The sequence below is a fragment of the Gracilinanus agilis genome, chromosome 2 (genome assembly GCF_016433145.1).
Source record: "Gracilinanus agilis isolate LMUSP501 chromosome 2, AgileGrace, whole genome shotgun sequence".
Classification (NCBI taxonomy): Eukaryota; Metazoa; Chordata; class Mammalia; order Didelphimorphia; family Didelphidae; genus Gracilinanus; species Gracilinanus agilis.
Window position 1 is genome coordinate 400,383,692 of NC_058131.1, and position 13,981 is coordinate 400,397,672.

General features: G+C 38.3%; 1 protein-coding gene across 2 annotated transcripts in view; it reads left to right on the top strand.

Moving 5' to 3' along the window:
- Window positions 1–2,718: 2,718 nt before the first annotated feature.
- The window catches only part of FGF1 (fibroblast growth factor 1), a 46,966-nt gene continuing 35,703 nt past the window's right edge, over window positions 2,719–13,981 (top strand). For both annotated transcript variants that reach the window (XM_044661817.1, XM_044661818.1), the window contains exon 1: window positions 2,719–2,887. In XM_044661817.1, coding sequence (XP_044517752.1) covers window positions 2,719–2,887 — 169 coding nt within the window. The remainder of the gene's footprint in view (window positions 2,888–13,981) is intronic.

Below are 13,981 nucleotides of genomic sequence, written 5' to 3' on the forward strand. Positions count from 1 at the left end.
TGAGCAGGTTAATTTTTTTTTAAAACATGGATTTCTAGCTGTGTGACCTTGGGCAAATCACTTAACTCTAATTGCCTGGCCCTTACCTCTCTTCTTCCTTGGAACTGATACTTGGTAGTATCAATTCTTTTTTTTTTTTTTTTTTTTTTTTTTTTTGTTAAACCCTTAACTTCTGTGTATTGGCTCCTTGGTGGAAGAGTGGTAGGGGTAGGCAATGGGGGTCAAATGACTTGCCCAGAGTCACACAGCTGGGAAGTGTCCGAGGCCAGATTTGAACCTAGGACCTCCCGTCTCTAGGCCTGGCTCTCAATCCACTGAGCTACCCAGCTGCCCCAGTAGTATCAATTCTAAGATAGAAGATAAGGATTTATAAAAAAGAAAGAAAAATGGAAAGATCTATATATTATAAAGAGTAAAATGAGCAGAACCAAGAAAACATTATCTATAGCAACAAAAATATTATTTCAATAATGTCTTGTGTATGTCCATCCCCAGAGAAAGAACTGATAAATAGAAACAAGCAAGATACTGTTTTATGTATATTACATCGAGAAAATTATATTATATATTATTTTATGTATAATATGTTAATTATGTGTAAATCTATGTTGATTTATATATACCTTTCCTTCTGTCTTAGAATCAATACTTTGTACTGGTTTTAAAGCAGAAGGGGAATAAAAGCTAGGCATTAGGGGGTTAAATGATTTGCCCAGGTCACACAGCAAGGAAGTATTTAAGGCTAGATTTGAACCCAGGATTTCTCATCTCTAGGCCTGGTGATCTATCCACTGAGCCACATAGCTGCCCCCTTACATATATCTTTTTGTTAAATGATGCCTTTTTTAGTGAGGGAGGGGAATGGGGAGGGAGTTACCTGGGAATTTTAATGTAAAACAAGCAAATAAATAAATTAAAAATTTTTTAAGTCCCTGTTCTCAAGGAGATCAAAATCTAATGAGGGGAGACAGCATGGAAATAACTGTATCTGAACAAGCTACATACAAGATATAATGGCGATAATCCATACAGGAAAGACATTAACATTAAGGGGGATCAGGAGAGGCTTCCCATAGGAGATGGAATTTTCCTGGGACTTGAAGGAAGCCAGGGGAGTCCATTCCATATGAGAATCAGATGAGGCAACTGAGGATTCAGCTGAAAGAAGAGAAGATTCAGGGGAGGAGAACAGAAGGTTTCATTCCAGTGCTGGAAAGGCAATCATATGGGAGAAATACTAGACTTGTTCTGAGGGCAGAACTAGAAACAAAGTGTCAAAGTTACAAAGAAGCAAATTTAGGCTTAAAGCAAAGGAAATCCTTAATCAATGTAGCTGCATCTAAGTGGAACTGGCAACCTCAGGAAGTTGTGGGGTCCCCCCTCCCAGGAGGGGATCACAAGCTGGATGATGTCTTAGCAGGTGTGTTGTAGTAAGGACACTTTTATGGTTTATGTATGGGACTAGAGGGTGAGAGCAGTCCCTTCCCAATCTGAAATTCTATGATTCTGTGAAGGAAGAAAAGGAGAGAAAGAAAGAAAAGAAGGGAGGACATGATTAGAGAAAGGAAAGTGAAGCAGGAACAATTGTGATGGCATTGCTAAGGGATTATATGATATTGAAGAAGACATTTAACCTTTTCTTTTGCCTCAGTTCTCTGTACAACAGGAAGAATCCACACTCTTGGTGAGAGTTGTGGAGAGATAGATTTGGAAGGTTTTGTTTTGACTTTTAAGGCAAGCACTAAATCAGAGATGTTCCTCATAATGAAATAACTGATCCATCAATCAGTTGACAAGCATTTACTCAGTGTCTACCATGTGCCTAGAACTGTGCTAAGTGTTGGGGATCCAAAGATAAGAATGAAATGTTTCCTGCTCTGAGGGAGTTTATATTCTATCAGCGTTTAGACTCTCTAAATCTAATCTAAAGATCATTGATCTTTTACAAAAAATCCCAAGCTAATACTCTCTGGTGCTGAATTCTTCCTGACCCTGAAGACCTGAAACTGGGATGTGTGTCCTTCCTGTCTTAACCCTTTCTTCTTTCCAGTCATTTTAGAGGTTATAAAAGGGTTCACTGTTGTGGTTTCCCCTCCCCAGTCACTGAGGTTAGGCCAGACTGCCTCCAAAGCCAAAATGACTTCCTGTACCTTAGCTTGCAGACTCCAAGCCTCAAAGGCCATCTGTGCTATCTGTACCTGATGGGGCTACAATTCCTAGTCAAAACAGTGTGAGGGTGGAGGAAGAAAGCCTCAGCCTTGGCCTCTTTGGCTTTTGTGGCTTTCACCCAGCCCCCTGGTGTTATTTTAGTGCCATTTTGGTGTTTAATTTGAGGATGTGTGTGGATCAGAAGGAGGGATCTCGACATTTTTTTTCCTTTGGCCAAATGATTAAATTTGAAGCTTAAAAAAGGATTCCTCTTGTGCCAAATCTGCGTGTCCAATTGGGATCTGAGAGATGCACTGAAAAACCCTCCCACGCTGAGGTCTGTCTAGTCTTAAAGAAGCCTCATCCTTGGTCATCACTTGCCACCCTGTAACTCTGATAGCTATGGGCATCACCTTGGCAGTCTGTTGTAGAGACCTTGCCAGGAAGGCTAACCTCTTGAATACCTCTGATGCCCATTAGAAGTATAAATGTCATCTTCTTTGCTGCTGTGCTAACTATGAGCCTATTGACTTTCTTTCAGTCTCGAAGGGGCCCATAAGCATCTGAGGCATGGCCGAAGGGGAGATCACAACCTTCACAGCCCTGACGGAAAGATTTAACCTGCCACTGGGGAATTACAAGAAGCCCAAGCTTCTCTACTGTAGCAATGGGGGCCATTTCTTGAGGATCCTTCCTGATGGCAAAGTGGATGGGACACGGGACAGAAATGATCAACACAGTAAGCTCTTCTGTCACGCGCTCTTTTATGTTTCTCTTCCTCACCCTCATGTTTTCCCCCAACTTTTCAAGGGAAAGACTTAAATTGATTTGATTTTACTTTTTTGTCCTTTCTATTCTTTTTCTTTTCCTTTCTTCCTTTTTATTATAAAATGAACATGATTTGATTGTAGATTTAGAGGAGGCCTTAGAGATCATTTGGTCTAACTCTTTTACTTATAGATGAGGAAATAGACTTAGAAAGGTTATTACTTAACGAAGGTCACAAGATAATATGCAGCAGAATTGAGATTTGAATCTAAATCTTCTGACTCCAAATCCAGTGCACTTTCCTCTGCACCAAGCTCTTACTAAATGTTTGGAAACTTAACATTGAACTAGGACAGCTAGGTAGTGCAGTGGATAGAGTGTTGGACCTGGGGTCAGGAAGACCTGGCCTCAGACTCTTAACTGGCTGTGTGACACTGGGCAAATCACTAAACCCTGTTTGCCTCAGTTTCCTCATCTGTGAAATGAGCTGGAGAAGGAATTGGCAAACCACTCTAGGATCTTTGCCAAAGAAAAATCTCAAATGGGACCACAAAGTTCTGGGCACAACTGAAAAATGGCACTGAATAGCTGAACTTGCTGATTTTCATTTAAATTTAATGATTTCAAAACAAAATATCATAAGATTTTTTTAACCCATCCTACTAAGTTTTTCCTAGGATTCTTTCATTTTCATTCATATTTCCTCATGTGATTCTACTTAGTGAGGATATTCTTCTTCATGTCATTTTTCAAAAAAATACTGGAAGCAGCCTGAAATGTTCAATAATAGGGAAATCTTTAAATGAATTGTGGCACATTAATGCACCAAATTATAATGTAATTATAACCAATAAGCATAAGGAATAGAGAGAAATCTGGAAAGATATAATGTAAAATTTGACATTCTTTTCTAGTTGAGAAGGTTAGAGTGAAATGTCTCCATAGTTCCAAGATTTCAATGCCTTACCCCAAGGTTCTGTAGCCAACAAAAGATCCAATTTTAGATTCCAACCCAGATTCTACTACGGTAACATGAGACGTCAGATGGGAAAGGGAAGGTAACTCCTGCCTGCATACATAGGCTTTATTTCAAGGAAGTATGGTTGTCTAGGCTATGCTTACACTGGGTTTGATTTGTGAAATCCCAGTTTATAACCCTAGCCTTACACATAATAAATTACACAGCTTTACTTCTACGCATCACGCAGATGTGGTTGTGGTCACCGAGAGTGTTAAAGTACTTCTCCAGACCTACAGAAACTGGAGAACAGTAACAATTCCAGCCAATTCCCTGTAACAGCTCTGCCAGGAACTTGCCCCCGTGTTCCCCATCTTAGACAATTTTGATAAATGAATATACGGTTTGGGGAAAGGAGTTTGTTTCTATCTATCTATCTATCTATCTATCTATCTATCTATCTATTTATCTATCCATCTACTTCTATTGATCTATCAGTCTAATCTATCTGTCTGTTTGTCTAATGTGTCTGTCTGTCTTTGTGCCTGTTGATCTCTCTGTCTATCTATCTATATCTATCCAAATCTATCTAATTCTATTGATCTAATCTATCTAAATCTCTCTGTCTCTCTACCTATTTACTTACCTACCTTTCTATCTATCTTTCTACATGTGTATATATCTATCTATGTATCTTTGTTGTTGTTCAGTTATGTCTGACTCTTCATGACCTTTGTGGATCATATCACTTCAATACTGTCCAAGGGATTTTTTGGGCAAGGATATGGGAATTATTTGCCATTTCTTTCTCCAGAGGTCAACAGAAGCTAAATGACTTGCCCAGGGTCACACGGTAATTGTCTAAGGCCTCTTTTGAACTGTCTTCTTCCTGACTCCAGATCCAATGAGCCATCTAGTTGCCTCTATTTATATGTCTATCTATAAAAATACACACACATATACTTGTGAACATTTCTTCTATTGACTTGTATTGTTGACATTAGATGTTCATATCCAACTGTGACAAATTAAGTAATGCTCTCTATTCATAGTTAGGGTACTCTTAAGGGCAGCATGGTATAGGGAATAAAGTTTTGAAGTTTCAGTGAGGAAGATGTGGATTCAAATCCTGCCCCTTACCTCAAATTTTGCCTCTGATACTTTTTCTTTTTTTTCTCTTAAAAAAACACAAACAGGGGCAGCTGGGTAGCTCAGTGGAGTGAGAGTCAGGCCTAGAGACAGGAGGTCCTAGGTTCAAACCCGGCCTCAGCCACTTCCCAGCTGTGTGACCCTGGGCAAGTCACTTGACCCCCATTGCCCACCCTTACCAATCTTCCGCCTATGAGACAATACACAGAAGTACAAGGGTTTTAAAAAAAAAAAAACAAAACAAAACAAAAAAAAAACACAAACAACAGCTCTTACCTTCTCTGTAAAATTTATGGTGGGCAGAGCATTAGTCATGATTCAAATCTGGATTCAAATCTACATTCAGACACTTCCTAGCTGTGTGACCCTGGACCAGTCACTTAGTGCCCATTTGCCTAGCCTTTGCCCTTGTCTTAGAATCGTTACTGAGACAGAAAGTAAGGGCTATAAAATAGATATGTAGCGAGACAGACAGAGTCAGACAGAGACAGAGAGATGGATAGATGGATGGATGGATAGATGGAGAGAGAGATAGATGGATGGATAAATGGATAGATAGATAAATAGACAGACAGACAGCTATTTCTGAAGATCTCCATACACAAAAGCATGTTAAGGCCTCTAATCCTTATTTTGGTTAGAGGTTATCCATGCCTGAATTAAGATATCAGGTCTAGTTTGGGAAACTGCAAACCTCAGCTTTCCACAACTCAGTCCAAGATAATATTTGTGGCATTTCCTAATTCTAGGGACCTTCTTCTAAGAGTCTGAGGGCTTGTGTACTGGAGACCTTCCTTTAGACCAGTGGTTCCCAAACTTTTTTGGCCTACTGTCTCCTTTCCAGGAAAAATATTACTTAGCCCCCTGAAAATTAATTTTTTTTTAATTTTAATAGCAATTAATAGGAAAGATAAATGCACCTGTGGCCATCACCGTCTCCCTGGATTGCTGCAGCACCCACCAGGGCGCGGTGGCGCCCACTTTGGGAATCACTGCTTTAGGGCTTTTAACATTTGGTGAATGTTGGTATAGCTCTGGGGCTATTCAACTGTTATCCTTCAATCTGTATCTAATCTGGTGCTGCTATCAGTTGGGGGGGGGGCGGGGTTAGGCTAGATGGTTTCCAGAGCCATTTCCGCAGTTCTAAATTGGCATTTACCAGTATGATACAGTGGAAAGAGCACTAGATTTTGGAAGAAAGAATCTGCTCAAATCCCTAAACTTGGGGTAGCCTGAAGCCAGCTCTAATGTTAAATGCTGAGCATTTACACCCCAGAAATACAGAAACTGGTAATTACTGAAAAATCAGGGCTTGATTTACTGTTTTGTTGATTATCTAGATTTAAGGTCTAATAATGCCATTAAGCTTAACAGTGTGTGTGCATAAATTATTTCTCACTCTATCCACCCTCCCCCCAAGTTGGCTGGTAAACATTTACCAGCATACATCTCCCTATGCTATTTCTTACTTTCAATGGGATTCTGGGAAAGCCCCTTATCTTCTTGGGGTTTCAGTTTCCTCTTCTTTGGAAGGAGGTGATTGGATTAATTTACCTCTAAAGTCCCTTCCAATTTCACATCTCTGGTCCTTAATTCTATGATCTGAATTTAATTGAGTAAATAGCTCTGTTACCCTCTGACAACACTTGGGCATAAATTCTCTTTTATGATACTTACAGTTTCCTGTTTGACCATCAGCTTAATTTGCTAATAACAGCGGAGACTAAGTTTTTTTCACTGAATGTGGATTAAAGTGGAGGTATGAGGATGGAAATGAACAGAAAGTGGGTCAGAGGGTCAAGAGTCCAGAGTCACATACATTGCAACACTTCCCACTCAGAGACACAGCTATTTCCCCTTCAGTAGCACAAGTGCAAATTACTGTAACCCCTCCCAAATGCCAGCTCCTAGTTGGGAGAGAGATTAATTACTCTTAGGGAACTAAGTCAGTCATTGTAAACCAACCAACCATTGTTAGCCAGGAGAGTGGATAGCTGTGTGGGTGGGCTTGGAATTAGGTTCCAATCCCGCCTACTACTATTGCTATGACCATGAGGAAATTGCTATTACCCTCTCTAAGTCTCAGTTTCCTCATCTGTAAATCAATGACCTCTGAGTTTCCTTCTGGCTCTTAAACCTATGAATGGTTGTGCCGAGTGCAGTTCCACAAGGATAGCAGGGCCTAATGTTTCTTGGCCACTGGTTTGACCTCCATTAGCAATCAGCTCATTTATTTATAGTGGTGCCTTTATTCACAAATCTCTTAGGTCTGAGGCCACTTCATAAGAAGGCAACAGGGTTAAAAATAAAGTAAAATAGCACAGACTTCACCCATCTCAAGCACCATCTTCAGCATGAAGCCTTTCCTGATCATGACCCGAAACCTCTAAACAATAGTGCCCTGCTTCCTAAATTTCTTTGTATTTTTACATGGATAGCTCATTGGGCTTCTAGCTCAGTGACTGGTGAGGTTTTTTTTTTTTGAAGGTTATGGGTTCCAGTTCCACCTGAGTCATATTTTGAAAAGTATTTTCCTTTTCTCAGGTATGTTTTTTTTTGGAGGGGCAGCTAGGTGGTACAATGGATAGAGTATTGGACTTTAGTCAGGAAGACTCATCTTCCTGAGTTCAAAGCTGATCTCAGATGATTTCTAGTTGTGTGACCCTAGGCAAATCACTTGATTCTGTTTGCCTCAGTTTCTTCAACTATAAAATGAGCTGGAGAAGGAAATGGTAAACTATCTCTGCCAAGAAAACCCCAAATAGGTATTTATTCACTTTGTATTTGTGCTTTTTATATTGACATATGTGATTTGGTCTCTCTATTAGAGCAAAACTCTTTGTGAATAGGAATTGTTTCATTCTTTGTATTTATAACTTCAGTACTTAGCACAATGCCTGGTGCCAGTAGGTACTTAAACACTTGGTAGATGGATTAATTGATGTTAGTCTATAACAACCTAGTCATACCTTCTCACTCTTTCATCATCTTCCATAAACCCATCAGAGACAATCCATCCAGTTCTCTGAAGGCCTTCCTCTAGGTCTTCAGACATTTTATCCAGTTATCTCTTACCTGTTGCTCTGACCACATGAGTAGTACACTTCTGCCTGGACATTTCCTAGATATCTTCTGTGCTGCTTATCAAAGAATTATATACATAAAGCTAGGAATGACCTTCAGAGACCATCTAGTTTCTTTTTTCACAAGGTGGTATTGACTCCCTGAGGGGTTGAGTGACTTCTCCAAAGTAACCAAAGTCCTCCGACTCCAAAGCCAGTACTCTTTCCACTGGATCATACTTCTTAGGCTCAATAAACATTGCTACAACCCTGATTACCCCCACCATATGTTTTTCTATTACTCTTTGGATCACCTTCAATTTCATTTATTTGGGGATTATAGCGTTGCATGATTAACAGAAATACAGCTTCACTGGAGGAATACCAGTGTTAAAAAGACATGGAGTCTTATTTCATGATTCAGTCTGGGATTATTAAGAGTGCTAAACAGTTTTCTAAATGCACCCCAGACTTTTCTTCCTGCTCTTAAATTTGAGGCCCTGTTCATAATTCCTGTTCCTGTCTTCCAGACTTCCGGACTTCCCCCTGCTATTCATCTCCCTTTTATGTGTCATCTTTCCTTCATTTGAATGTAAATTCCTTGAGGGCAGGGACTATTTTTCTTTTTTCTTCAGTTTATATCCCTAGAACTTAGTATGGTGCCTAGTACACAATGTTTAATAAGTGTTTATTGCCCTCCCTCCCTTCCTTCTTTTCTTCCTTCCTCATTGTCCATTTGTAATGCCTTTTCGAGATTCAAGTGGGCTGCCAATCCAACTGTGTGATGCAGGGGGCAGCTGGGTAGCTCAGTGGATTGAGAGCCAGGCCTAGAGACTGGAGGTCCTAGGTTCAAATCCGGCCTCAGACACTTCCCAGCTGTGTGACCCTGGGCAAGTCACTTGACCCCCATTACCTACCCTTACCACTCTTCTGCCTTGGAGCCAATATACAGTATTGACTCCAAGACGGAAGGTAAGGGTTTTTAAAAAATAAAAAAAAAATAAAAAACCAGCCAATTGTGTGATATACTCTAAACATTAGATATTCTTTCATCCGCTTGGTTTTTCTAATGTAGATTTCTATCTTGATCTCTTTTGAATGAATATGATCTTTTTGAGGAAGCATTCTGTATTCTGGAGCTTGGTAGAATCAGAATAATATTATTAGCAAATAGCATCTGTAGGCCTTCCTCATGAACTATGGAATCCCTTTCCATTAGAGAATTGCATGGGGCATCTTCTATAACAAGGGCATATACCTTTGGCCAGGATATATTTTCTTGTTTTAAACATTGTTTGAAATCAGTAGGTAATTGATGAGAGTTATATTTTTAGTTACATTTAACAAAAGAATCTTGGCATTATGATCAAGATTATATTATCTTAGCCTTTTGAATGAGAGAAAGCTTTTTAGAAGAGCCTTTAAGACTATTTTTTTTCTTCTATTGAGTCAAACACTTTAAAAAATCAAATACTAAACCTAGCAGCTTTCTACATTTTAATGCCTGTGAATAAGTGGTCTGCTATAGAAAATTATCTAGTAAATCCTGTTTGTTTTCTTCTCATATATTTATAAAAGTAACATGGGCCTTTGATGGATACCTAAATTGTTTTCATAAGGATTTTTTAAAGAAGGCAGATATATGGGTGAGTAATTATTAACATCCTCTTGATTGCCATTTTTTTGGAGAGAGTAATACCATTAATCATTCAGCATATTTCAGATGTCTGTGCTAGGAGTTGGAGTTGGAGATAAAAATATAAAAATGAGATAATCCTAGACTATAAAGATCTTGCATTCTATTGGGGGGATAAAATATCTTAACAAATAAGTAAATATATTATATATATGTACACAAAATAAATATGTAAGCACCCAATGCTCAAATTAATCTGTGATCTCATCATTTCAGGAGTTCCTTCCAATAATGCAGACCGCAACCCATCCATGCCTATCTGTCCTGCTGATTCTTGTCCATGTTCTCTCATAAGTTGGCCATGAGGGTTCACTAACACACTGGTGGTTTTCCTTTCCCCACTTCTGACAGTATAGTGGTACCAGTGGACTACTCTGACTGCCTGCTTGTCAACTCCTCACTCTTTCTATGTGTCCAGCTTATCTTCTAATAACATACAATTTCTTTCCTTTTTTAAAACTCTTACCTTCTGTCTAAGAATTAATACTAAGTATTGCTTCCAAGGCAGAAAGGCAGTAAGAGCTAGGCCACTGGGGTTAAGTGAATTGCCCAGGGCCACACAGCTAGGGATGTATCTAAGGTCAAATTTGAACACAGGACTTCTCATCTCTAGGCCTAGCTTTCAATCCACTGAGCTACCTAGCAGCCCCAACATAACATTTCTTGATATATCCTTTGTTCCTGTTCTTTAGAGTTCCTCCTTGTTAGTATTTTTTAGCCTGCTCACATCTGCCACTTACCTCTCCATTGCTTTCTGTTGTTATATCTTCCAAAGAATCTTGAATATGCTTAGTAAATAAATGGAAGGCACTTGTTGAAAGACTAGGTTTTGTTCTACTAAATCAAATGTTTTTAATAGTAAAAACATCCCAATAAGCATAAGATCTTATATTTTTACATCCTTTGATTAATGTAAATGGTAAAGACACAGTTCATTGTTGAAAACTGTTTGCAAAAACCTACTTCTTCCCTACCAATATCCTCATTGAACATGTCTTTACTTCATGTATAAATGACTAATAAAGATTTCATAAGATGGGAGAGTAGGCATATAGTTCAGTAGTTACTGATGTTACAATGGCTATACTTTTCAGCATTTAGGAAGTCCCAGATATTTTCTAAATGGCATTCTCCTAAATTGGTATTCTCCTTTCCTTCAATGCATACATCATATATTAGTCCCTTGATGCCTTCACAATTCTATTGTTTCCACTCTCAATTGCCTCTATATATACTTGGTCTGACCCTCCTGCTTTTCTTGTATTTGTCCTTAGTGTCATTTCTGCTTCCCTTATTAGCACATTTGGAATTGTGATGTTAGGGTGGTGGTTCCACCATCTTTGGAAAAGAAAAGTCTATTTAAATGCTTTTTGCAAATCATTTCCATTTCTCTTCTCTTCATAGTCTTCTCATTTTCATTCTTGAATGCCTTTGCATGATTTTGCTTATGTGGACCCCTTGCCAAACTCTCCTTAAACTAGTTTTAATGGCTTCTCTCTGCTTTGTGAGATAATACTGTTCATAGTTATCCATTACTTTTCTTTGTATGATTTTACAAATGAGTTTATTTTCTAACCCAGTGTTGCCTTTGGCAGCCACCTCTCTCCATTTGGCAAAGTAGTCAGATGTTTGCTGAATAAGGTGTTTTCTGGGCTCTTTTGGTCTCCATGTTGTGACAATTAATTTATTTTAGTTAAATTTTTAGAAGTTATAGTTGGTTCAGTGTAATTTCTGCCATCCATTGTCCATTTTGGATTTTCAATGACTTGTTTAATTTAGAGTTAAGTCATTTCAATTATCTACTATCCTTTTCTCATTAATATTCTCCTTGGTTTTTGTTATTATTGTTAATTCCAATCTTAGCTCTGAAGAGTTGATGGTCTGTTCATAGATAACTGATCCGTGAATAACTTCCCCGTTAAAACGAGTCTTTTCTAGTTTAATGATTCTATTTTGTGCTTTAAGCTTACATTTCACCATATCCATATACTTACCCATTCTTTTTTTTTAAGATATAGAGGCATGAGGCTTCTATATAATCTACAAGTCTTTGACTTCTTTTTCACTCCTTTTTAATAATGCTTTCTTGTATATTTTTTACCATCCTTTGCATTTTAGTCACCAAGAATCAGAGTAGATATGGATTTGATTTGAAACATCATATCAAATTCTTCACAGAATTTCTTTACCTTATCAACCCATATTGGTGCATAAGCTACAATTATTTTCATGGAAGTCTTTTTTGCAAATACTGATCATTAGTATTATAACATGATGATCAGAATTCCAATAAATGTTTCTTCTTGCTTCTGGACATAGGATAAACCTCACTTCATCAGTTCCCTTCTTTGCCTCCATAAGAAGAATCTGTGAAACATTCTTTAATCTGTTACAACATCTCTCTTTCTTTGAGTTTCCTTTTATAGCAAGAATGTCAAGATTGATATGATTCGGATTCTCTAGAAAATATCCATTTGCTGGTTTTTGAAGAGTAATTTTACATTTAGAATACCAATGGTGAAATAAAAATGTGTTTCTGATCTAAAAACCAGTCTAAAAACTTCCTATTTCCATCCATTCTGCTAGCATCATAGCAGAAATAAAATAAAGCTCCACAAAATGGAAGACCATTTTTTTATTTTTCTTTTTTTCATAAGTTAACAAGGCCAAAAAAAAATCACCACCAGGTGGCCAGCTTACTAGTGATATGCCTTTCCATAATTCACTAGGTTGGGCTTTGGAAAACAAATTATCTATTAATGGGGTTCTACTTGAAGTTTTTACAACATGATAGAATGTGCCACTTAACTGACATAACCTTTGAGAATTACCTCTGTACCATGATGAAGCATCAGCATAGGACTTTGTGAAGGACTGCATAAATATTTTAAAAATGCAAAGTGATTTCTAAGTAAGTGGTGCTGACAACTAGGGAAATTAGGAAAGGATTCTTCAAGGAAATGATGCTTGGGCAGTGCCTTGAAAAGAAGCAGGAGTTTCAATAGGTAGAATTCTGTAAGGAGGAAGTGTATTCCACTCACTGGGGGTTACCACTGCAGATGTAGGATATGGAATGTTATGCACAGGGAGCAAGAAGAAAGACAGTTTTTTTGAGAACATAGAATATATGGAGAGAAATAATTTCTAAACCAGGAAAGATAGCTTGGAGTCAGACCTGGAAGGGCTTTAAATACCAGAAAAGAATTTGAATGTTATCCAAGACCTAATAGGGAGCCACTGAAACTTCAAGAACTTCCATCCTGTCTTTAAAAAAAAAAAAAACCCTTACCTTCTATATTAAAACCAGTACTATGTATCGATTCTAAGGGAGAAGAGCAGTAAGGGCTAGGCAATGGGGGTTAAGTGACTTGCCCAGGGTCACACAGCTAGGAAGTGTCTAAGGTCAGATTTGAACCTAGGTCTGGCCCTCAATCCACTAAGCTACCTAGTTGCCCCTTTCATCCTGCTTTTGAGGAATATCAACTAGGCAATTGTTTGTAGCATAGATGAGAGAGAATACTGGGTACAGGAAAATTCATTAGGAATCTGTTACAATAGTCTGGGTGAGATATAAAAATGCTTGAAATGGAGTTGTTTTGGCTTGAGTAGAGAGAAGAGGATGGACACAAGAGATGTTCAGGAGGCAGAATTAAAAAGATTTGGCATTTGATTGGATGCAGAATGGATAAATGAGAGTAAAAAATTAAGGTTGCCAAAATGGGTGTTTAGATAGATGGTGGTGCCCCTGATAGAAATAGGAAAGTTAGGGGGAAAGTTGAATTTAGTGATAAAGATAAAGCATTTCTTTTGGAGCTGTTGAGTATGAAGTACCTATGGGATATTCGAGGATGTCCAACAGGCACTTGGAGATTCAGGATCAGAATTCAGGTGAAATGAAGTTTAGATTTGTAGATTTGGTAGGTTTATTTGGAAATAATTGTTGAATCCTTGTGAGCCGATGAGGCCACTAAGAGAAAGTGTGGAGAAGGAAGATGAGAGGGTCCAGGACAAAACTCTAGGATATCCTTACAAATAGGGAGTAGAACATGGATGAAATATCAGTTTTTCCAAAATGATGTTACATCTGAGGTGCGTTTCTCTTATCTAATCTGTTTCTGACCCAGGTATTCTCTGTCTTTTTCTTTAGCACCATATCCACTTTCTCCTTTAGCACACCAGGTCCAGATGTGATTGGTTGCT